Here is a 23,843-nt window from a genome sequence, read left to right as displayed (position 1 = left end):
AGGTGAGTTTATTTTAAAGAAACAGTAATAAATATACCAGTTTGTCTAACATAACCAAGAATTTATTACCCAGAAATTTGCAGAGTTTAGTATGAAAGAACTTCTCTGCGAAACTTCATCATCAGGTCAGTCACCTCTCAAGTGAATGTCCTAGTCACTAAATTCAAAACTTTTGGCTCCTTCATGACTTTTCTTTCCTAGTCTGTGAATTTGCTTTTACCTTCTACACATCATTGACTTGACAAATCCAGTTGTCTAGATCAAACCTCTGAAAGGCAGAAGACAGAGGGAAGAATCACTGCAGAAATTGAACAGATTTGATGACAAAGAGTGATCTAACTATGACTAATTAAAATTTATTAAAAAAAAAAAAAGGCATTTTAATTGTGTTCCTTGATTGTGGCTTCTGAGACCCTGGATGTCATGATTCCTGCCTGATGTCCTGACAACAGAGATGCCCAACAGCCCTAGAGAAGAACAGAAACTCTACATAGCTTTTGGTGTTTCTGTACAACCCAAGGAGATGAACTCCCTCTGCACTTTATAGGAAACTGAAGCTCCTCCCTCTGGGTTGTGAACTCTTATAGAAGTGACAGCTGCCTAAAATATAAGGGCATAAATCCTTTAGTGAATGTAATCTTTGCCTTTGGAAAATTTTGGAAGTGGACACTGACTGGTTCATGACCCGAATTTTGAGGACTTGTGATTTAAATGAACTATCAACCTACCCAGCTGGTACTGTATGAAGCTTTCACACCTGGGTAAAGCGTATCTTTTTGAAAAATGACAGGTCTTCAGCTGAAGGTCCCAGGAGATGGAGAAATACTTGTGTATCTTGGGAGTCTATTCTAGTGCATTAACACTCTCACTGTTAATTCAGTACGGCTGGTTTCTCATTTGATTTTGTCTGACTTTGAATTACATCCACTGATTCTTGCTATGACCTGTTTTTCCTAAACAAAAAACCATCTTGTAACTACTGATTTTCTCTGGTAACACAGTTATGAGCTTTGATCAAGCCACTTTTCAGGTTTCCTTTTGATAAAAGAAACAGACCAAGCTCATTGTGAGGCTTTTTCTCTGTAAGATTTATTCCTTCAAAATTTTTTGGGACTAGTTTTCTGGACCGCCTCCAATATTTCAGAATTTCTGTTAAGGCATAGGTACTAGCACTGAAAATAGTGTTCCTGGGCCAACCTCCTCTACTGCGGTGGAGGCAGACAGTCACCATTCCTTCTATTCTCTCTTTCCTTCATCACTGCCCAAAGATCACGTTTCTGAACATGCAGTGATGACACTATTGCACTGAAACATATTATTTTGGGGTTTTATGCTCTTTCTGTCTTGTTATGACCACCATACCTGCATGGTAATTGATCATTTTGCCAGTCATATTCCTTCCACCAATATTATAAGCAATGGTCTCATACTTGCCTGTAAATCCTTTCAAGACCTCCCTAAGAAGGATCTTCCACTAACAAGCATTACACATTCACATCTAGATTTCAGATCTATTACTTAACTGGTTCTTAATCAGCTTAACTAGAGTTATCATAACTCTTTAAAATAGATACTGCTACTCAAACTCTTGGGTTTTACTAAGAATTATAATCAAAGCAAAGAGATTGATTGCAGAAAGCCTGAGGCAGTTTCTGTAGATTTTAAGGAAAATCCTTATAAATCCTTATTTACTTCTAAATAAAAATAGTATTTTATAATCCCATATAAAGGATTGTTTGATCTGCTCTATCATCTTATATAAACCATATAATATTAAAGAAGACACTATTTCACAGCTTACTGAAGAATGTAATTTAGCTTAGTTTCTTGTTTCTCTTTTTCAGTCTTCCTTTTTCTTGTGCAATGCAGAAACAATGAGAGCTCTGAGATTTTTTTTTAATCTTCAGTTGGTTGCATCACGTATTATGGCATATGTTGATGCATGTAATTAATAACCACAAATTCCATAATATCTGTATCATTACCACAGAACACTTTGAATAAAAATTAGAACTCAGTTCCATATTTCTTATACGAAAGAAATGTCATATTATGTTATGTACAGCTACATCCCCTTTCTAATCACTCTGTGTTTGTAAAAGATTTATAGCTATTAAAGAGAAAAGTGACAGTTAGAAAGGAAGAAAAATAAGTTAGCATAAAACAGAACTGAAGAAAAGATTTCCCTCTATATCCATCCACTGAAAGGCCTAAACATAAACTTAATTAATGTTAGTATTTTCCTTAGGCAGAAATTTTGAGGAGAGAAAGGAAATAAGATGACATTCAATAAGACACTTAAGCCTAAAAAAGGTCCTGCTTTGATTAAATAATAGTACTTTTTGACATTAGTTTTTCCTCTGCCTTCTCTGCGGTGCTAGATGTCAGCCAATACTATGATTTAAATTCTTGATCATATTTCTAAATGTGTCTACACTGTGTGTAGATTCCATTTCAGATGTGACAAAGAGTAAAACTCCAGAGGAGCACACATCTGTAAGTTTTGTCACAACAACAGCTGAGATCTAGTCCAACATTACTGAGACCTAAAGATAAAATCAAGCTGCAGCATTTCAGTTTAGACACATACACAAAAACGAACACACAGTCTTAGACTTGAGTTTGGACCCATCTTTAATATCAAGCATTGATGCTGAAACAGAAATCTTCCTCTGAAAGATTAAAATCCATGGGTTTCATATAAGAATAAATGACTGGCCTGTAAAACATTTCATCTCTTTACAGGCTCATCAGCTCTCATACAATAAACCAGAATAACTACTTCTTACTCAGAGGAACTGTAGATTTTGAATGGAAAATTGACACTTTTCTGTCAGCTTGGAGAAATCCTAACCACCCCCCTATAGGCTATTTAAAAAAAAAAAAAAGAAAACATTCCTTACATGATCTGTTAAACTATGTAAAAAAAAAAATTAATATAGGGCTATATTTAAGTACTCTCTGGTCCAGGAAGAGGATGCCACATTTTTCCCTTTATGTGTATGAAAAATAGAAACAGTCCTTGCAACCATGACCCAGACCTGATCCTCCTTTCTCACTGCATCACCGGACTCAAGAAATTCCCTCCATCTAGCTTTGTCAAGGTCCCAGCTCTGTTTTTCAGTGACAGAGCTGCAATAGGAGGAATTTCATGGACCTCTCCCTTCAGCCCACCCCAAACCAGCCTGCTGATTAAGAACTTTGGCCTACACCCCATTCATGCTGAGAAAGGCCTTTTATCTAGATTTCCTATACCTTTGGCAAATGTTTCAGGAACTGAGCTATTGTACACAAAGGCCGAGTCCCTGCCTCCTCCCACTCTGGCCACCTTTTAAAAGGAGGTTTATGTCTATGATCTCTTTGTTCTGCAGTTCAGCCTCCATAATTTCTCATCCACAATGTTCTACATTTTTAGCTTGAAATTATAAAAATTGTGAGTGTGGACTCTTCTGTGGGCTGTACGTCAGCCTACAGGACCCCCTTCAAAAGTAGGGGAAGTGATTAATTCACCACAGGCAGAATTGAAAAAGTGGTGTAACTTATGAAACACAATCACTTTTTTCCTCTCATCAGAAATTTAGCCCAAGGAAACAAGAAATACTAATGAAGTTTCTGACTGAGTCTTTCAGTTACTTAATATTTGAGCAACTCATTTCTTCAGTTCTCCTTTATGCCAATTTGCTTTGCTTCCTTTCCAGTCACTAAGGGTATTTTTAATAAGCTTAAACATAAATCATTCACGTGTATGAGGTAATAATTTATGAAAAATCTGCATTTTTTCTTTTGCTCTGGATTAAGGTGATATGGAAAAAGATTTCTTATCAACTGCCACTGAATTCATCTAGAATTGTTATTATTAATAGTTGAGTGTTTGAGTCTGTTCAGTATCCCCAGGCAAAATTGCTACTGATTTCAGTTGATCTTAGCAGAATCAGGCCCCTTAATCTTCCACTTGTAGCAAATGAGAAGCTGCAAATAAAAGGAAAAAACCCACATATTTGTCACATTTTGAGAATTTATGAGATTTTTTTTAATCTTTAGTTGGTTGCAGAATCTCACACAATGAGAAATTAATTGATACCTTCAGAAAATAACATTAATGAGTGAGTATGGGGAGGGGTGTGGGGCTGATGGATGCTAGTATGAATGTCTGTATAATATCGCCTGTCCTTTACATGACCAAGGACAAATTCTGGAATTGCTTAGGGGAAGGGGAAGAGGAATAGAATAAAATAAATAGAAGAATATTACGGCCTCACAACAGTGTAAGGATTTAACACTGTAGTGTAATATCTGCTGCATCAAAGTTCCTGTATGGCCATTTTCTCTTATTTAAATAATTTACTCATTTTACAATTTCTGCATACATGCTTATAGTTTTCATTCCTTTTCATTTAATATTAACTTGGAACTCCTAGATACTATTGTGGTGAGATGGTTTTAGGAAGTGGGCTTGAGATCCAGAGTGTGAGGAAAACCTTGAATGCTATTATTATCGTTTTATACCACTGAAATGTAAGTAGGCTCTCACAAAGCTCAGTCTCCTATTTACAGCTACAGCATGGCTACCCAAATTAGCCATGTATCTAACCTTAACGTACTGATACAGCCAACCTGAAAAAGCTTCAGTCTAAACTGTAAATGTGATGAAACTACAGAGTTATCAGAGGGAATCTCAGGAGACCATGCAGTCCTCCTCTGCAAAGGCTGATACCATTAGCCCTCTGTCCTTCCTGGCAGTTGTTGATTTACCTTCTTCTATTGGGAACATTTCCACTGATAAAAAATCCACAGTTTACTTTTGAAATAGGTATGATGGGAATAATAGGGGAAGACTAGAAAGGGTAAGGAAAACACTCAGACTGTAACATGGTTCATGTTTAACAGTCATTGATAATCTATGATAAGTCTACAATAATGCTCTAACAGGAAAAATAAGGAAGACAAGGAGTCATTTAAGTGTTCCTGGTGGCTTCTTGTCCAATAGTGCCTGTCTCTTGCACTGCTCCAGAGGGACATATGTCTTATATCATGCCTGTTGGCTTGTGTGGGTGCTTCACATACCTAGGGGTCTTACTGATGCACCATAAGCTCATGTGTAGACAACTGAACTGAGGCCCAGCCGACTGCTTTATCTGTGAGCTGAATCAGTACCTAGGCTTCACTGACTTCATAGCCTGGCTCTCCTTTGACTGTAATGACAGCCTTGACTGCTGGCTGACATATGGACACCTATATATAGTCATCTCTGTTTGGATATCTCACTCTGTAGATTACTTCCTGAGCTTTGGCAAATGAGTGTAGAGATGATGTATCATGACAAGAAAAAGCATACATTCATGTGCAGCTGAGCGGATTTCCTGTGTCGCACATATGCACTCACATTTGCATACATCAAACCCTCATTAACAGGTCTTGTTAAGCATTAAGATTACTCTTATTCTTATAAAAATCACATATTTTTGAGCTGGTCTTCCTTCTTCTGATTTTCAGCAAATGAGGCGATATGCAGGCAGGTGACAGAGATCTCACCTGTCTTTAATGGAATCAGCACTTCAGCTAGTTTAAATGAGTCATTAAGAACCAAACAGCTGAGGTTTTCTTCTGTTGCAGACTATGTTCTTTAGTTGTGCTGAATTAGATGCTCACTTAATAGGGGATTCCCACATCATCAGATAGGCAGTTACTACATGTGCAAGACTGCATGATAAATGTTTCATGTAAAAATGTAAATACTAAAATATGATACTACTTGAGACTTGTCTTTCTTTCTTTCTTTCTTTCTTTCCTGGAAACTGACTGTTTCCCCTTTTTTTTCTATATTTTACTACAAGATTACCAATTCTAATATGTTTGTAGCTGGTCTGAATGAACTTAAAGTGCTGCCTTTTGCTTTACTCCACCTCAGTCAAACTGATATGACATTATAAATGCTCCTTTGACTTTGTAGATGTAAAAGCAAATGGCAATTAGAATATGAATTAATTGAATGGCATTATTAGAGAAGCCAAAGAACTTTAGAATCTGTGTTCTATAATATCTTCATCTCTTTGCATTTTGTTTAACCATGGAACACAGAGAGAAACTTAAGGAAGCCCACTAACGGCTTAACATGCCCTGATTTATGCCATTGAGTCCTTGCCACTTGTTGATTAGCTTTAATGTTTCCTAGTTTCACTCTATAGAAAAAAAAAAAATAGGTGGAAAGCATGGTAAAATCGAATCTCTCATTCTTTCCTTTGAGGAGGGAACACGTAAAAAAATAGTATTTTGGTGGATTGTAGGATGTATGATTTCAGTTGGAACCATATGAAAAATATCCAATGTTCACTTGTATGGGTCTGCAGAGGGGTTGAAGAGAAGGGGATGAGGGAAGAGGAGAATTACATATGAATGTTGACATTTTAGAAGCCTGACTTTAGTCTTGAATCTCCTTGTGAAACTTGGGAAAGCTTCAAACACAGTCAGCTCCTACTGATGGTTTAAGGAGATTTCAGGGTGAATCAGCTTACTTTGGCCCTGTGCCCAGAGCAGATTTTACCCTCACTGGCATGCTTAAAGCTTCAGCTGACTTCTGCAAAAGCTTTGGGTACAAGTGTGTATGTACCCTTTGCCACCCTAGGATTTGTAAAGACTTGTCTGACGTTGACTACAAAGCTTCATTCTTCCTAGGCAAAATCTTGAATAATAACACGGAGTCCCATTCATTTGGCCAATACTTGATTCCTGAGGCACAGCCAGAATTCACATTTGCTTCTGCATCCTACTTAAAGTTCTCTCTTCCCCCATAGGTTTAGTGTATCCCCAGTCCTTTGATTAGTGCAGCCTCCACTACAGGTTGCCAGAGAGAAAAACAGAAATAAAAGTGACAGGCCAATGTTGCTATCATCTAATGAACCAGTTTAACAAATCATTATCCTACTCCCCAGTAATGACCGGTCTCCATTTTAATGTTCTGTCATCACAGCCTTTACTATCTGAGTCCTACTACTGCCCTTACTATTTTAATGATTGTCCATCATAAAAACACTTCTCCAACACAACTTGTAATACTGTCTACCCCTAGACACTTGCAGCTCAGTCCTCAAATTATTGCGGTCTCTGTTCCTGTGCATTGATTGTATCTCTCCTGTGAGTGCTGAGCCAGCAGAACACATTGGGCAAGTTTACAGCTAATATTGGCGTCACCTGTTTTGCTTGCCTAGGAACTGGAAAAGTTTCGGCAATTCAGTCATTTCTTCTCACTAGAAAAGGATCTTCTAAAATAATAATCCAACCGTTCAGTAATATGTTGTTTCAGTCTATAAAGATACTGCTAAGATGTATTTAAGTGATGAAATTCAGTATTCGCTTCTAGGGTAAAGAATGTCTCTAGCTGCATGCCAAATAAATGTCATTTCTGCACAGTACAAGCCTAATGCAAACACCTTCTTTGATATCTTTGGCTTGCAGATACTTGATCAGCTCCAAAAGGTGTTGGGAATGCTTCAGTGTGACTATGGAAACTTTAGGTGGGAGGGGATTATCAGTGGGAGGAAAGAGGTTTTTCATTTATTTCCAGTGTAAAAGGAGGGCAGAAAGGATGCCCTGGAGAAATATAGTCTAAAACGGGTTATTCATTACCCCAGCTAACGTTTCTGAATCCTTGGCCTAGCTTCCAGCCTAACTCTGATGAAACCTTTCTCACTATCAGCAAGGACTTCTCTAACTAGCATAACACAAAAATCACTATATCCTTTTTTACTGAAAATGTAAAGGTGCTTTATTTCAAAAGTGAAATAAATCAAGATTGCAATAAACACAAGCAGGAAACATCCAGCAATGAGTTTGAAATTTTTTTTTTTCAGTACTTTTTTCAACCACTTTCACATTCATCTTAAAAATATGGAAACATAACTGCAAATCTTTACTTTCTCTTTGATGCATTTACATATAGGAACATCACTGTCTCAGAATAAAGATCCTGGGGGACTGCTACTACTGCGTGTCGGGGCTCCCAGAACCTCGCCAGGACCATGCACATTGCTGTGTTGAAATGGGGCTCAGCATGATCAAAACTATCAGGTAATGCTTTTTTTTTTCTCCTTCTTCTTCTTGTTTCATTGTTTCTGACAGTGTCCTGAACTTCTTATCTGAGAATGCTATTAGTAGACAAGTAATTCCTGTGGTGGTTCAGAGACCTCAGGATTATCACTGTGAAAAGGGCAGGACTTTTTCAATCCATGTAATGTGTGGGAACAGATACAAAATGCATTTTATTAACCTGTGCTCTTTCCGAGCACGTAACGTGATGGCTGTGCATGCGTTGCAAGTGATAGGTTTCACAGATCTTAACAGATTTCTCGGATCTTTCACTTTGTACTGTTGTCATTTTTAAGAGGTTCATGAGAAGGAGACTGAATTGCTTCCAATAATCCCCTTAATAAAATAAAACAACAAAATAAACACTAATAGACAGCTGTGGCAATACTTTAGCTTGGAAACCAGCTCATAGGCAAACTCATAAGCACTACGATTTGCCAGATGAGCAAATTTTACTTGTTATATTAGGTTGGTGCTTAAATCCACAAGGGCTGGAAGTGTTTTAATGAAAGGCTGTGTTCCCATCATGTAAATATAGTCACGTTGCTGGTAGATTATTGTATTTTGATGCAATCATGATTAAATGTTAATGACAATGTTTCAGCAGTACATGTATAGAGCATGCCCAAAGATTTACTGTGACAGTGGCCAACATCTAATGCTCCAAGTGAGGTTTTCTCCATCTTTTTTGTCCTCTATATCAATGTTGCTGATTTTCCCTTCTCTAAATCTTTCTTCTGCTGCTGTCTTCCTTAAAATAGTGTTGCCTACCCGAGCACTCTCCTCTTTCCATGGATGTTTTACTGTCCAATCTCTTTGCCTGCTTCTTTTCCAAACTCCTTTCCTTCTGTAATCAGTGTGTCTCATTATGAACATCAGACAGTTAATGTGTACTGCAGTTATGTTACTGAGATCTTAATAGAGAAAGAATTTGAAAAAAATTAAATAACGGAAAATGTAACTGCATAATGATTATGCAACAATGATCTCTAAGAAGATTGGGTTCAATTATCACAGACTAAATGTTGCACAAAGTAATCAATATTTTTCTTCTGGAATCCCCACAGTGAAAGTGAAGCACTAATTAGAGAACATACACAGATGAAAAAAGCTACCAGCATTTTTAAAAATTCTTGGAGACACACATCAAATCATTTGCATTTGCTTGGTAATACCATCTGCAGCAAACCCATTGAAAGTCATTTCTCTTCTAAGGTAGTAAATTTCTCTGGATCTCCTCACACATGTGGAAGCCTCTAACACCTTGGGGTCCTTTTATGAACCAGGTCTCAAAGGCAGTAAAGTAATCTAGTAGGAATGGTACTGTAGTTTTACTGTTTTAAAATGACAGTCCATTAGGATTTTGGTCATCCCAGGTTAATTCAGTTCAGATTGCCTCCAACTGATTTGATAATCTCAGTATCTGAATTTCTGGCCATTCAATAAGCATGATTTTTTTTCCCAGGCTTTTCTGTTCAGATTATAGGAGCCTTATGTTACTTATCTTAATGTGTGTACATGTAGTTCACAGGGAGGACCAATCCTTCCATGGGATATTACAAATACTTCGGTCCAAATTTCTGAGAGAATTTGGAGTTATCTACAATCTATTAATTATATCTTTAATTTTCAGATATCTCTCTCAGTTAAAATGAAAAAACACCCACAACCTTAGTTAGAAAACTGAGTTTCTACTTTATTGGTCACCGCAGAATTTGATCAGATCTAAAACCTGCTAGGAATGATTTTTTGATGATTATAAAAATGTTTATCTTCATCTGAAGATTTCACAAAATATTTATTTTGTATGCCCAAAATAACAGGGAGATGATCCAAGATATGAGAAACCATCATTCAGACTTCACAATCACATCGGAGTTAATAGATGAACTCAAAGCCTTCTTGCAAATCAGAGGATGTTTGCAGTAATTTTTTTTAAAAATCACTACTCATAAAGCCTATGTGAACAGTTGTTTGTTCTCCTTCTTGCAGAGCTACATCTTAGCTTATAAATCTTAGCTGTATTTCAGCTCAAGCACTTAGCCTAGCTTAAGAATTAGACATTAAAACAAAACCCAGTATTTGCAGTACAGCATCCCACCTGTGATTGGGATTTGGGCACCTAGATTGTGGACAGCAATCCAGGTACTTTAGAACTCCTGAATCTTGTACCAGTTTAAACTCTTTATGCAATTTATATTGAAGGAAGTGTTACATTAGAGAGAACAGATTTTCCCCTGTAGGTCCTCCAGGATTCCTGTACTCTCCATTGACAACAGGTAGTTGGTAACATTGCAAGGTTCAGTACCAACACTTCTGGTGAGGAAGTGCCCCAAAATGTACCATCTCAGGGTGCCATAATTTCAAATCTATTCACAACACAACATGTAAAATAAATCTACGTGGAGAGATTGACTGACAAGGGACTTCTGAGTGTTTTAATATAACTTGTATCCATACAGCTAAAGTGTTAAATTATTGTTAATTGAGACTCTACAATTTGATCTTAAGCTCATATAAGAAGGATCTAGACCTGAGTCTTGCTGCTCCACTTCTCTCTGTGGAGATGTAAGGAACTGTTTAGAACACAACATAACAATCCAAGATCATTACTTTCTCTGTAATGATTTTTTTTGTGTCACTATGTCTTGTTATAAATCTTACCAAAGTTATTATTGTTATTCCACACTTTACTCTTTCTTCCTGTACTTTGCTCCCTTAACCATTGAGTACAATTGAAATACAACTTTCAGCCATGAGAAGGTTCCATGAAATCTGATATTTACTCTAAAGAAAGGAAGCTTTGTCCCATCACATTTGTTCATGAGTAAAAATTCTAACTCTGGCTGTTTTGCAAAATCCAACCTCCTGTAAAGTCTCTTTAACTGCATTTTGAAATGCAAATTGAAATTAAAAAACCCAAGCTCTTCACAATGGTTCATTTATTTAGCTGGTCCACATACCTTTTCACATGCAGTATAACTCTTTCTGTATTTAATTTTATTGTATTAATGCCTGTCTGTACTGACAGCTGATAGAAATGAGGTACTAGTGGAATGTTTAGTCATCAGATGGTAATGTTTAATTTTAACAGTTATCACCCAAGCTAAATGGGTGTCAGAGATAACACTCAGAGAAACAATATCTTCAACTGGTCTTATCTACAAAGAACAGCCACCTTATCTTCATATCTGTGTGTGGAGGGAAATCTTTGTAAGAAGAAAGCATCCATCAGTGTTTTCATTGCATGTTAGTGAAATTCCACTGTTGGAGTGCCAGATGGATGGGATTATGGATGGGATATGCGATAAAATTCAAGATGGGGATATCTGTTTGCTTACAGTCAAACATGGAACATAAGCTTAAGATCTAACAATAAAATGAGGTTAGATTTGGTGAGACAATCACTTCCTCAAATATATTAAAATGGATGTAAAATAGATAAGAGAAAGAAACAGAACATAAAAGTAATTCTGAACTGAGATAATTTCTAAATATCACATCATGCTCCAGAAAGAGATTAATATGCTTGTTCATTGGAGTTTTCCATTCTTTGGGTTGGGCTGTGAGGAGAGGAATAAAAGTATAGTGAGGAAAGTCCAGAGCAAAAGTGAGGTAAAGGAAAAGGAGAGGAAGCTTAAAAGAAAGTGGAAGTAGTGGAAGGACTGTGAAGAGCGGGGAAGGAAATAATCATAAAAAAGAGAGAGTACTTCCAAAGTGGAAATTATAGAGCACAGTCTGTCAATGTCAAGACCGAGATGAGCATAATGAATCTGGTTGTGATGGCTGCATTTTAAAAAAGCTTGTTAAACATTTTTATAAGGGTGCAGGGAAAAGTCACAAAAATAATTTGTGAAGCAGAAGTGCCTTTAAAATAAGGGAATTGAGAAGCTTGATCTGTTTAGCTGAGCAAAAGAAAGGATTGAGAAGTTATTTGGTAGAAGTACATAAAAAATTTTATGGGCAGAAAAGACTAGATTTAAAAATGGGCCATGGGATTACTAAGAGAAGCGATGGCTTTTCTGTCCCTCAGTGTTTTCAAATCAAAACTGAATTTCTTCCTAGAGTAAATACTTCCATCAGGCACAAGTTACTGGAATACAAACAAGCACAAGTGGGTAAAATGTGCCAGCCCATGTGGCACAGGGTTTCAAGGTGGTCAATGTAGCTGTCCCTTCTGCTCTTCAGCTTGGGACACAGCGGCAGCATAAGTGACGGGAGCTGCCTCCAGGGGTTAAAAGCTGCTGCCTTCACCCCTACCTTCTCAAATGTCTTTTTCTTAAAATCCCTGTGACTGGCAAGAGAGGGGGGAGGGAGTTTGTGTGAGGTTCAGCACCTCAAGGACTCACTCACATGTGGGTTAATGATGGAAATCCAACAACAATCGACATAATGGTGGAAATTCAAACAAACATTTATGCTGGTGTATTTGTTTGGTAAGTCAAGGAGTCCTGAGTGATTTTGTCTCTTGGATTATTTCCCACTAAAATACCAGCTGAAAGTGTAATTATTATGACAGAAAAAATAGTTCCAGCATACAATGTAAGCTAACTCCAGAAATTAGATAACAGCTTGTCTTCATTAAAAGTCTGTAATTAACTACTAATATTAACATCAGTTCATGAGAGAGGAAAAAGAAAGAAAACCAAGCGAGAAAAAAGCCCCCACCAAACCAAACCCCCCAAAACCCTAAAACACTGCAACTACTGTAGATGATCTCAGTAACTGACTTGGCATGTTCCCTGCCTTTTGCAGGAAAAATGGCTTTTAACTTCAACTGGATCACATTGTCACCTCCCCATGTCCCTTTCAGCCACTGAGATTAATATGTTCATGTACCTCTGAGACCTCTCTTCTTTGAATGTGCCACCAAATACAAAGATATGTTGGCAAGATGGCATAGGAGTGTATATATTTATATAGCATTTTCAAACATAGTTTTCAAATGAAAAAGCAAAATTCTGATAATATTGTTTGTAGTCCCTTGTGCTGTATTAGTTTCCTGCTTCTCAGAGCAGAGAGGCGTAAGGGGCAGGAATACAGCGGTGGTTTAACTCTGTCCGTGTTGCTATAGTATCCATCTAAACTCAGAGCAAGTCCATTATTTTAATGATAAGTCTGATGATACGAAACTTCTCCAGACAATAGTTTCTGCTGATATTGGAATTCAGCTCTAATGCCAAGGTAAACTCACCCTGGAGCTATTTTTGAACTGGTTTCTTGGGATAATATTACATTGTAAATTTGATGCTGTGTAAAGTCCATCTACAAAGTGTTATATCTTGTGAGTCACAGTACCTGAGCTGTATTCTTCAAACTGTTCAGTGGTTTAGTGCACCTTGTTACCTAGCTTTGTAAAAATAATGGGTATCTGCTTTGCAAGCATGACACTGTTCCCAGAATCACACCAAAAAAAGCACTTACCTCAGTTCACCTACTACCATCTCATGTCACCTCCAAAAAGCAATTGAGTTCATTTAGGAAAATTCCACAAATCTGTTGAGTCCAGCCAAAAAGTTTATGTAATTGAACCTTAGGGTCATAGGTCAGTTCAGTTTGGAGGGGACATCAGGAGATCACTAGTCCACCTTCTTCTCAAAGCAGGGTCAGCTATGACCCTTATTTACTTCAACCAGAATACATAGACTTTCCAATTACTTTTGCATGAGGATGATAGTGGCTATGTCTTGATCGCTAAATTAAACAGCCCCAGGGAATGTTAGCTGTCACCAAGAAAAAGTGGAAGAGACTGTCCAACTCCATTCATCTGAACTATTTTTGCTTCCAAAACCATGCAGTTGCATTCAAATTGCCTACTGGAAATGGCCTTCATCACATGCCAACTCCTGAACCTGGGGATACGTTGTGAGAGAGCTAGTTGGCCAGGAAAAACATTCTGGGCTGTTTTAAGTATCTCAAAGCATAGATAGAACCTTGCACACTTAAACTGGTCAGCACAGATGTAGCCAGTGTGTCAATGTCTGAACCTGCAAGGCGTGAATTCCAGGGCATTCAGAGTTTTGGCAGCTACAGAAAAGCAGATTTCTGACTTTGGCTCACCTTCTACATGCAAATAGGAAAGCCTCTGATTAATAGCACAAAAATCAAATACACATCAAAGAATGCTGGCCAGAAGGAAACGCCAAGATCCAATTAAAATCAATAAAATTTTTATCACTGACTTGACTGAAATGAGATATGACATGAATAGCATCAGTCACAGTTGCCTCATCCTGGATAAGATATCAGATAGCTTGTGAGGTAAAAAGCATTGCTTTATACATCATCAATAATGCAGCTTCATGCACGCGCTTCATCAAAGTATTTTCAGAGCGCCTGTAAAACATTTGAAGCAAGTACATTTTTTTTTAATTAGAAGCTTCATTGATAGTTAATAAATTTAAGAGGCAAAAGAACTAATATGTACGGAATACCTAAGCTTATGCAAAATGAACACTTCATTTTTTCAGTATCCAGTACATGCTATTATTTATGAGAAGTTTTTTTCTGAATAATTGAGAACTATCCCTGTTGATGAAGTTGATCCAGTGTTTGTTGTTTCAAAGTGTTTAGTTGCTTTTTTCCTATAGCAGTTTATAAACAAGACTTCTTAAAGTATGTGGTGGACTGGCTATTAGGGTGATTCATTTGACCATATTGAAGTCTCCTTCTTTACATAATTCAGAAATCTGTTTCATCCCACATCACTCCAAATTTTAAAACAAATAATTCCATGGCTTTTTACATACTAATCAATCACCTCACTTTTAAACTTCAACTATTTATTCTTTATTCAATTTAAAACCTTACAACAAAAGTTTAGTGAAAACTAATGTCTCCACAAGCAGGTTCTCAACCGCTCTGCTCTCGGTCTTGTGTTGATAATAATAAAGCAATGGTAGCAGACAAGGTTGCTGTTCTGCTTTGATTCATGTTCTGGACAGGTTCTGTTTAAATATATCTCAGACTGCCTGTGGCTCGATTCAGTCAGGTCCTCTCATGCAATTAGTTTCCTACCTATCAACATAAGAGCACATTGCTGTGAAGGGCAAGTAAGTGGAGGATGTGAAGATGGGGACCCTGCAGGTTCACCAGCACTGCAGCAGAGAGAAAACCAGAACCGCCTTCAGTCAAAGGATGCAGGCAGGTAGCCAAATCCACACCGACTGCAGATGAAGAGTTGAGATCAAATATCGCCTGAGCAGCACACAGGAGTAAGTTGCTGGGAGGTTGTGAAAGACAACAGATGAGGCAAGGGAGACAAGACCTTGATTAGGGTCATACAGGAGGCGGTGTGGACAGCACAGCTACGTGAAGTTTTGAACAAATGCAGAAGTCCTATGTGGCTGATTAAGGCTGATGAAGCCTTTTCAGGCCATCAGCACATTTTTATGACACAGGTAAAGTTAAAATCCAGCAATCCTCTGTATGCTCTGGAAACAGAGGGATGTGTTGTTCACTTGCACCATCATTTGTACCTGGTCTCTCCAATGAGATCTTTGTGTGTTAGTTCTCATATAGGGTACAAATACAAGACCATAATATACAGTATTTAGAATGGAATGGAATGGAATGGAATAGAATAGAATAGAATAGAATAGAATAGAATAGAATAGAATAGAATAGAATTTTTCAGTTGGAAGGGACCTACAGGGATCACCTAGTCCCACTGCCTGACCACTTCAGGGCTGACCAAAAGTTAAAGCATGTTATTAAAGGCATTGCCCAAATGCTTTTTAAACACAGGCTTGGGGCATTGACCACCTCTCTAGGAAGCATGTTCCAGTGTTTGACCACCCTCTTGGTAAAGAAATGCCTCCTATTGTCCAGTCGAAACCTCCCCTAGTGCAGCTTTGAACCATTCCCACGTCCTATCACTGGCTCCCAGGGAGAAGAGATCAGCACCTCTGTCCCCGTGTCCCCTCCTCAAGAAGCTGCAGAGAGCAATGAGGCAGCCCTTCAGCCTCCTTTCCTCCAAACTAAACAAGCCCAGAGTCCTTAGCTGCTCCTCATAGGACATGTCCCCCAGCCCTTTCACCAGCTTTGTTGCCCTCCTCTGGATGCATTTAGGGACCTTCACATCCTTCTTAAATTGCGGGGCCCAGAGCTGCACACAGCACTCGAGGTGAGGCCACACCAAAGCTGAATGCAGTGGGATAATCACCTCTTTTGACCAGCTGGTTATGCTGTGTTTGATGCATCAGACCACATCCTGATGTGGTTTGCCCTCTTGGCTGCCAGGGCACGCTGCTGACTCATACTGAGCCTGCTGTCAACCTTTCTGCAGGGCTGCTCTTCTGCCACTCCTCTCCCAATTTAGACTTGTGCCAAGTGTTACTGGGTCTGGCATTTGGACTTGTCAAATTCCATGCCATTGATGATTGCCCAATGCTAGTATTTGCCTGATGTTTAATACTAGTACTTATTAGCAATTAAATACTATAGTACTTAAAATCTAAATTGGCCTAATAGTGTGTGGATATATATGTGTAGAGAGAGACATTATGTAACTATATGCTGTTAGACCATTTCATTAAAGTCCTCTCATTGTATGCATTTTCCAGTGAAAAGCTTTTTGCTCAATTATTCCTCTGGATCCAATTAGCTTTTTATTTCAAGATAAGGAAATCAGACATAAGTGAGAAATAATTATCTTAGTCTAAACAAAAGAAAAAGGCGGACTGGGGAAACAATCATGTGGGGAACTGTGTGCTAATTCCCCTGACCGTTATGAGTGTTAGTTTAGATATTCTTGTAGCATATCTATAAAAACTCTTCAAAACACATTACAAATTGCCGTGTTTTCACTTCTCTTAACTCTTCTCACAACATTTAAGGCACTACGTCAGTGTGGAGGAGTTTTCATGTCCCATCTTCCAGAGACAGGTGATAGTTTAATTTCCGTATTTCAAGCCCTCTTACTTGTAAACCAATAAAGAAATTTGTAAATGAAAACTATAAACTCAGAGTATCAGAACACAGATAAATCCCTTCTCAAAGCCTCTTTTTTATTATTAACTTTTTAAAATCTCTTCCTCTTAAACGTGTGAAATGTATTAGCTTCTTGATATGATGAACGTATCTTGTTGTAGGCAAACAACTGCACTGGGAGATATCATATGCATGCTTTTCTCCAAGGTTTCAGTATATGCAGGAAAGGGAAATAAAGATTAATTGCTTATTTTTGGTTCCTCACATTTTTATATCACTAGTTTTGCTCCACTTTAAAACTCTTATTTTTTCTCCCCCAACCTGTATTGATGCCCTCTTGCAACAATGAAAGGCCAAGTACTGAAGGCAGTAAAAAATGTACCCTTTTCTCCTCTAGAGAGGGTCTGTCAAGGTCATGACTCAAGCATATGAGGCAATGGTAGTTAGCTTCAGAGTTGTGAAACAGAGCTGTTTATTCTTTGCCTCTTCTGTTGTGTGATCTTGCTGTGCTGCTATTGACTTCAGTGACCGTAGAACTTGGGGCTCTTCACAAAGAAGCAACCTTGTTTGTAGACCAACAGTAGCAACGCATTTCTCCTATCCTGAGCATGCTATTCAAATATTAATGAACACTAGCTCTAATAGTATTTATGGTGCAAATAATTGTTGTCACATAGGCAGAACTGGAGAAGTGCTCTTTTTGTCATCCCAATGGATACAGCTCAATTATTTTAATTGTGAGCTTACCCGCGGTGGTATGCTGGAGTCCCTCAGTACTGATTTGGAAGAGGCAGTCCTAGGTCTAAGACACTGCTAGGGAGCCTGTGGCTATGAACTATATGCGTTGTCTTGTATCACAAGAGGAAGATACTATTTTAACACAATTTTACAATTCCTTTTATAGCCAATAGACATATTAATTGATAACCGTGTTGGGACAAAGTCCCTTTTCTGAGACTGTTAACAAATATGCCTGCTTGTGTTTACTTTTGAAGAGGTGAAATGGTCTTTGCCATCACACATAATGGAAGAAACTGGTTTTTAGAATCACACCATTATCATAACAGGGAAAATGATGTTCTGGCCAAATCTACTGAAAATAATTCGTCTTTGGACAAAGAGTAACTCTGGAAAATTTCAGTCAATAAAGTAACATCTTTGAAATACTGAAAAATATTCAAAAATTACATCAGAATATAAAAGCATATTCAGGTTTAATGGTAATAAATTTTATAATGTTGTTGAATGCTCTTTTATAATCCCAAGCTAAAGGACTCAATGAGTCCGCACACTTCACTTAGACATCTTCTTCTCTCCCTATCTTTCTCTTTCTGTCTGATAGAAATAATAACACTTGCCACTGAACCATGCATGCAATTAAGCTCTTAATGATAATCTGGCTTTTAAAGTCATTTTATCACTACCTGTACCTTGCTACCTCGAAAGTTATCTCTTCGTTTTACAGAATAAGTGGTTCTCTATTACAAATTACATTGTATTTCATATTGTACCATTTTCTAAAAGATGAAAAACCATGGCATATACTTTCATGAGTCTGGTCTTTTTTCTTTCTTTTTTTTTTTTTATTGTTTAACAGATACGTTAGGTCAAGAACGAAGCATGACATTGACATGAGAATAGGGATACATTCGGGATCTGTTCTGTGTGGAGTGCTGGGCCTGCGAAAGTGGCAGTTTGATGTCTGGTCATGGGACGTGGATATCGCAAACAAACTCGAGTCAGGTGGAATTCCTGGGTAAGGCAACATGTATGTCCCACAGTCAGAAAACATTGCCAACAAGGTACACTGTAGCCTTGCCAACAGATTAACTGTCTTACATTGTTTCATCAACTATGACCTTTTGGGGTTTTTTTTGCTATTTTGCGGTTGGCAAGGATTTGTGAGGCTATAGTCAAAAAAGGTAGAAATGGTCAGCTTGCAGAAGCATTGGAAAAGACAAAAATATTTCTTTTTCTTTGCCAACTATGATTTCCTGAAAAAGGTCAGTGGTTGTATTCAGCCCATATAATACTCAGAGGTAGCCCAAATTTCCCAGTTAGGTGTTGACCATTCCTGAGTTTTTCCAGGCTTCTTTCTCTCACCCTTTGCATTCAAAAGCTGTTGTGAGGCACAAGGATGTAATTTATTTTATTTCATAATGCACAAAATGTGGGAAGAATTATGTGTTTATAGGTTGTTATGCTAATAACAAGGCATTATGGACAGCAGACTCTCTAAGAAGTCTTTTAAATAATTTGATGTTGTAGTAGATGTTTTGAGACATTTAAGTCTACATGTGAAAATATATGGTCTTCCATTGAACTCTCTAGGCTGATTCACCTGGAGGATGATAGAAAGTTATTTCTGCCTAACATGGCCTATATCTCACAGTAGTTTGGAACTCGCAAGTCCTAAATTTGAAGCAATGGTAGTGGTTGCAGGAATCCTCTCTTCACTCTCAGTTTCACCTTCCATTGATGAAAGGTGTAGCAAAAGATCCCCTACAACAATTCAGTTGTTGGCCATGGAACATAGAAGCAATAGCAGTAGACATCTTTATGTGGAAAAAGTCTAAGTGATGCTGTCTTCCTGATTGAGAGAGAGTTTTTAAGTCATCAAATGTAAATCATGTGCTGTAGTCCCTACACACAATCAGGACCTGTCAGAGCTGTCATGTTCCCAGGAAGTTAGAAAGACATTTGCTGTGTATTGTATTTGCCCCTTCCACTGTTCCCCATAGCAGACCTTTATACTAATATATATTCTTAGAATCATCAGAAAACAAAACATTTCATGCTCTCAAAACAGCTTCTGTACTCTGCATATGTCACCAGTGTAATAAAACTGCAGGCAAAAATTTTTCCCTGTTGCTTATCCCACATGATAACCCCAGATGACTAAGAAAGGTCACATACTGCTTTGTTAACATGAGCAAATCAATCACCTAAGTTTGACCATCCAGACCTGCAAAAAGTCTAGTTTATTGCTGTTAATGTGTGCAAGTAGTACAGCTATTAATGAATAACCCGGAGAGTGCACCACCTTGCTGTTGCTGATAAAATGCCTGGCTAGGTTGCAGTCTATTGGAGCAGAGTGATTTCCAATCCTGGATATCAGTTTGCCAACAGAACAAAGCCTGTATGTGATAGCAATTCACTGAGTCCCACAAAAAAGTGATTTACATCAGGCTTTCCTAGTGCGTAAAGCAGATTTAATAGAGCAATTAAGTTCTTCAGCCTCTCCTTACTTCTCCCTGCTGCCAGCATTCCAGTCCTCCTGCCTGCCACAATACCGAGATCATTCCCATTCCCAGAGCTGCACTGCTTTCTTCTGGTTTTTGCCCCGGTGTTATGAACAGTCCTGCTCCCACAGTGTGAAACGAGCAAAGATGAACCGCAACCCTTTCCTGAGCACACAGCGGGGGGAGGCAGCTCGCCTGCCTGGGATGGGGAGGATCCCTCCACCCAGTCCAGGGGCAGGAGAGAAGGGGCTCAGATCTTCCCCTTGGGGGTTGCATATCACCCTGAGACCTTATAAGCATGGGTAATGCAGGGAGAGATTGTCCCCGTGTGAAGGAGGGCAAGCGGGCAGCCCAACTGTCGTGGAAGGAGGCAGCTGGGGGCACTGAGAGAAAGCAATCATTTCTGGTTTTTTGAGAGGAAAAAAATGTGTCCACAATACCTGAGAAGGAAACCATGTAAGATCCTATGGTGTGATTTCAGAGACACTGTTCTGCCAGGACCTCTTCTAAATGTCTTCACCTGGTACACCTAGGTATTAATCTATGGGATTGAATGGCCATAAAAGCTAGCTAATAATTAATTATCCAGGATGTATCAATGACAGGTATCATCCAAAGCTTTGGGTCTGATATGTTTTCAACAGTAGGACAGGCCATACCTTTTTACGTCAGTGCTTAGGTTCCTGACTTACTGCATTTGTATAAAATTAGAAAGACATCCCTCCACTATACATTTTAAGGTTTTTTTTAAGTAAGTAAGCCGTACAAAAGGTGAAACCAGAAAATATTTTTAATCTACCACCTATTTATTAATATTTGGTCCATTTAAGGGTATTACAGCAATAGCCAGCTCCATGCTGTAGTTAAAGCTGTTATCATTTCCATTATAAAATCCATATTTGAGGGCTTTATAATACAGTCTTCCCAAATTATATTAGTAGAAACAAAGATAGTCACCCTGGCAACTAATGTATCATTTTCTTCTTCTCTCTTCTTATTTTCTTTTTTTTTTTTTAATTGGTACTTTACTTAAATCAATTTAGTCTATTTGGGTTTCTAAGAGCTAAGAAATACATTGCTAAGAGGTCATATGATCTGGTTTTAACATCCAGGCCAAAAGGTGCTTATATTTGGGAAACTTTTTTACTGTTTTTTATTGTCAGTTCTACTGACATTTTACTACAGAAGTGTACTAATCTCTGTGGACATCATAACGACGTGACTTCAGACAGTGAAAGTTGCACAAAACCCATGTTGACTTCAGAAGGAAGCTGAGACAGGTTAAAAAATGGCTGAGATAGGTAAAAACTTTTGATCTTTTAATTATATACTGATATTTAATACTCTACATAGACCCAGTTTGTGCTAAATTCCTATAGTCCTGGGTATTTCAAATGCTTAAAGACAACCAGCACTTTTTTTGCTGGCAATACATGCACATCATTCATGTGCTTATAGCGTTTCTGCTCCAGCAGTATTTTATGCAATTTAACTCTGTAGTGGCATCCTTTAAGTTCCAGAATAAAATTTCCAAGGGCTGTGCTAGGACCATTTCCTTCAGTGGAGGCAAGCCAATTTGTGGTGCCTGTGAAAAATGTCTCAGCATGAGCCATTAAGAAATTATCAAGAATTTTAGCTGACTGAATTTTAGGAATCTGTCTGCAAGCCTGACTTTCAAAAAGTACCCTGCAACCAAAGTTGAAAAACGAGCTGATTTTAAAGTATCTTAATGGAGTCACTACATTTATTTGCATGAGTTAGCTAAGTGCCTAATGAAAATCTCCTCTTATTGCATTTATGATGCTGCATTATAAAGTATAGCACAGCTAACCATGTGGGTGTGTTTGAGAGATGTTTGCAATTTACCCTACCTGTAGGAAGTTGAACATTTCTTAAAAATAGAAATAAAATCTGCTTTTTCTCTTTTTTTTTTTTTTTACTTGAACTTCTTTCTGTCCTTCTCAAGCTGTCATAATTATGGTTAAGAAAGTCCAAATACCAAGCACCTCCAGGTTTACTTGGAAGACATCCAAAGTCTTATTATGCTTTTGCAAAATTTGAGCTTTTTGTATGTTATCTCTCAGGTTCAACTTCAGTTTTGCAAAAGATTTTTGAACTCAGAACTTAGTCTTACCAGAAATTATCACCCCACCTGCCTTTATATATTTTCCCTATTTCCCTAATTCACTTCAGATGCAATCAGACCACTAATTTCAACTGTCTAAACTACCTCAGGTAACTGAAGGAAATTAAAGAGCTTTCACACAAACTGCTCTAATGCATACCATATATTTTCCTCTCACCACGTTTACCTGAAGTGGCAATTTTCATTTACTCTGAATAGTATTTTACTCAGGAATGTCTCCCATTAAACTATTACTGTGAGCAAAAGCATCAGGTGTGAATATCAAAGTGGTTTTCCTGTGACAGTACTTTGTGCATTCATGAGATCGTATTGATATGAACATGACTTGAGAATATTTGTCCCAAAATGAACCTCATGTTTGTTGAATACACTGTTTCAGCCTTGAGAATATTTGTCCCCAAATGAAGTTCATGTTTGTGAATACACTGTTTCATTTTCTTTATAGAAATCATCATATAGAATAGAAAATCTATTTATCCATCATGTTAAAAATGATGCAGAGTTCATAAACTCCTTCTTACCTATGTACACTAGAGCACGATCAATATTTGCTACTACTTATTTCACTTATGCAGGAGAATTCACATCTCCAAAGCCACTCTGGACTGCCTGAACGGGGATTATAAAGTTGAAGAAGGGCATGGAAAAGAGCGTAATGAATTCTTGAGGAAACATAATATTGAGACTTATTTAATTAAACAACCCGAGGAGAGTCTGTTGACTTTGCCTGAAGATATTGTGAAAGAGGCTGTCAGCTCCTCTGACAGGAGAAACAGTGGAGCAACATTTACCGAAGGATCTTGGAGCCCTGAACTTCCATTTGACAACATAGTGGGAAAACAGAACGTAAGTCAAACTTCCTTTAATGTCATCAAGTATGAACGCATGTTTGAGTACATTTCAATAACGAAAGCCTCAGAGGAGAGAAATTAATCTTTAAACTTTATTCTAACACGCACTGTAACAGTAGAGCATTAACAATTTGTTTCAGAGCAGAAATGAATCATGCATCCAAACTGGGGAAATGTCAGGGGACCAGAGGTTTGGAGGTTTTTCCAACTGATTTTAAATACTACACAGCTTAGTTTGAATTGAAACAGTCCATAAAGAAGTAAATTAGAAGTAAAGTTAATGTTGCTAAACTAGCTGGGACGTTCTAGTCAGAGTGTGTATCTCATTGTGTAGCTTCACTGCACTGTCATCAAAGTAAAGGGATGAGTGAATGGACACTTTTCCAGAGGAAAAAGCATAGTGTAGGTTGTTGATATATAAGGGAAAGAAAAAAGATCTACCTTAAAAAAGCACCTTGTGAAAAGATTTTGTCCGTTCTTCATTTTTTTTCTTTTTTTTTAATAAAAAACATTAAAAACTTAGATTCTAAGACATAATAAAGGCTCACTAGCAAGTGACTCTAAGGTCATGCATAGCTCAATGGAAATACG

The 23,843-nt window shown here is 37.9% G+C and overlaps 1 protein-coding gene across 1 annotated transcript in view; it reads left to right on the top strand.

Moving 5' to 3' along the window:
* The window catches only part of ADCY8 (adenylate cyclase 8), a 127,171-nt gene that overhangs the window by 55,012 nt on the left and 48,316 nt on the right, over positions 1-23,843 (top strand). The window contains exons 5-7 of the mRNA XM_035903425.1: positions 7,937-8,064; positions 18,611-18,769; positions 22,977-23,247. Coding sequence (XP_035759318.1) covers positions 7,937-8,064; positions 18,611-18,769; positions 22,977-23,247 — 558 coding nt within the window. The remainder of the gene's footprint in view (positions 1-7,936; positions 8,065-18,610; positions 18,770-22,976; positions 23,248-23,843) is intronic.

Source organism: Egretta garzetta, unplaced genomic scaffold (assembly GCF_000687185.1).
Source record: "Egretta garzetta isolate BGI_Z169 unplaced genomic scaffold, ASM68718v1 scaffold50, whole genome shotgun sequence".
NCBI classification, from domain to species: domain Eukaryota; kingdom Metazoa; phylum Chordata; class Aves; order Pelecaniformes; family Ardeidae; genus Egretta; species Egretta garzetta.
Note: the sequence above shows the minus strand (reverse complement) of the source record. Positions and strands in the feature narration are given on the sequence as shown.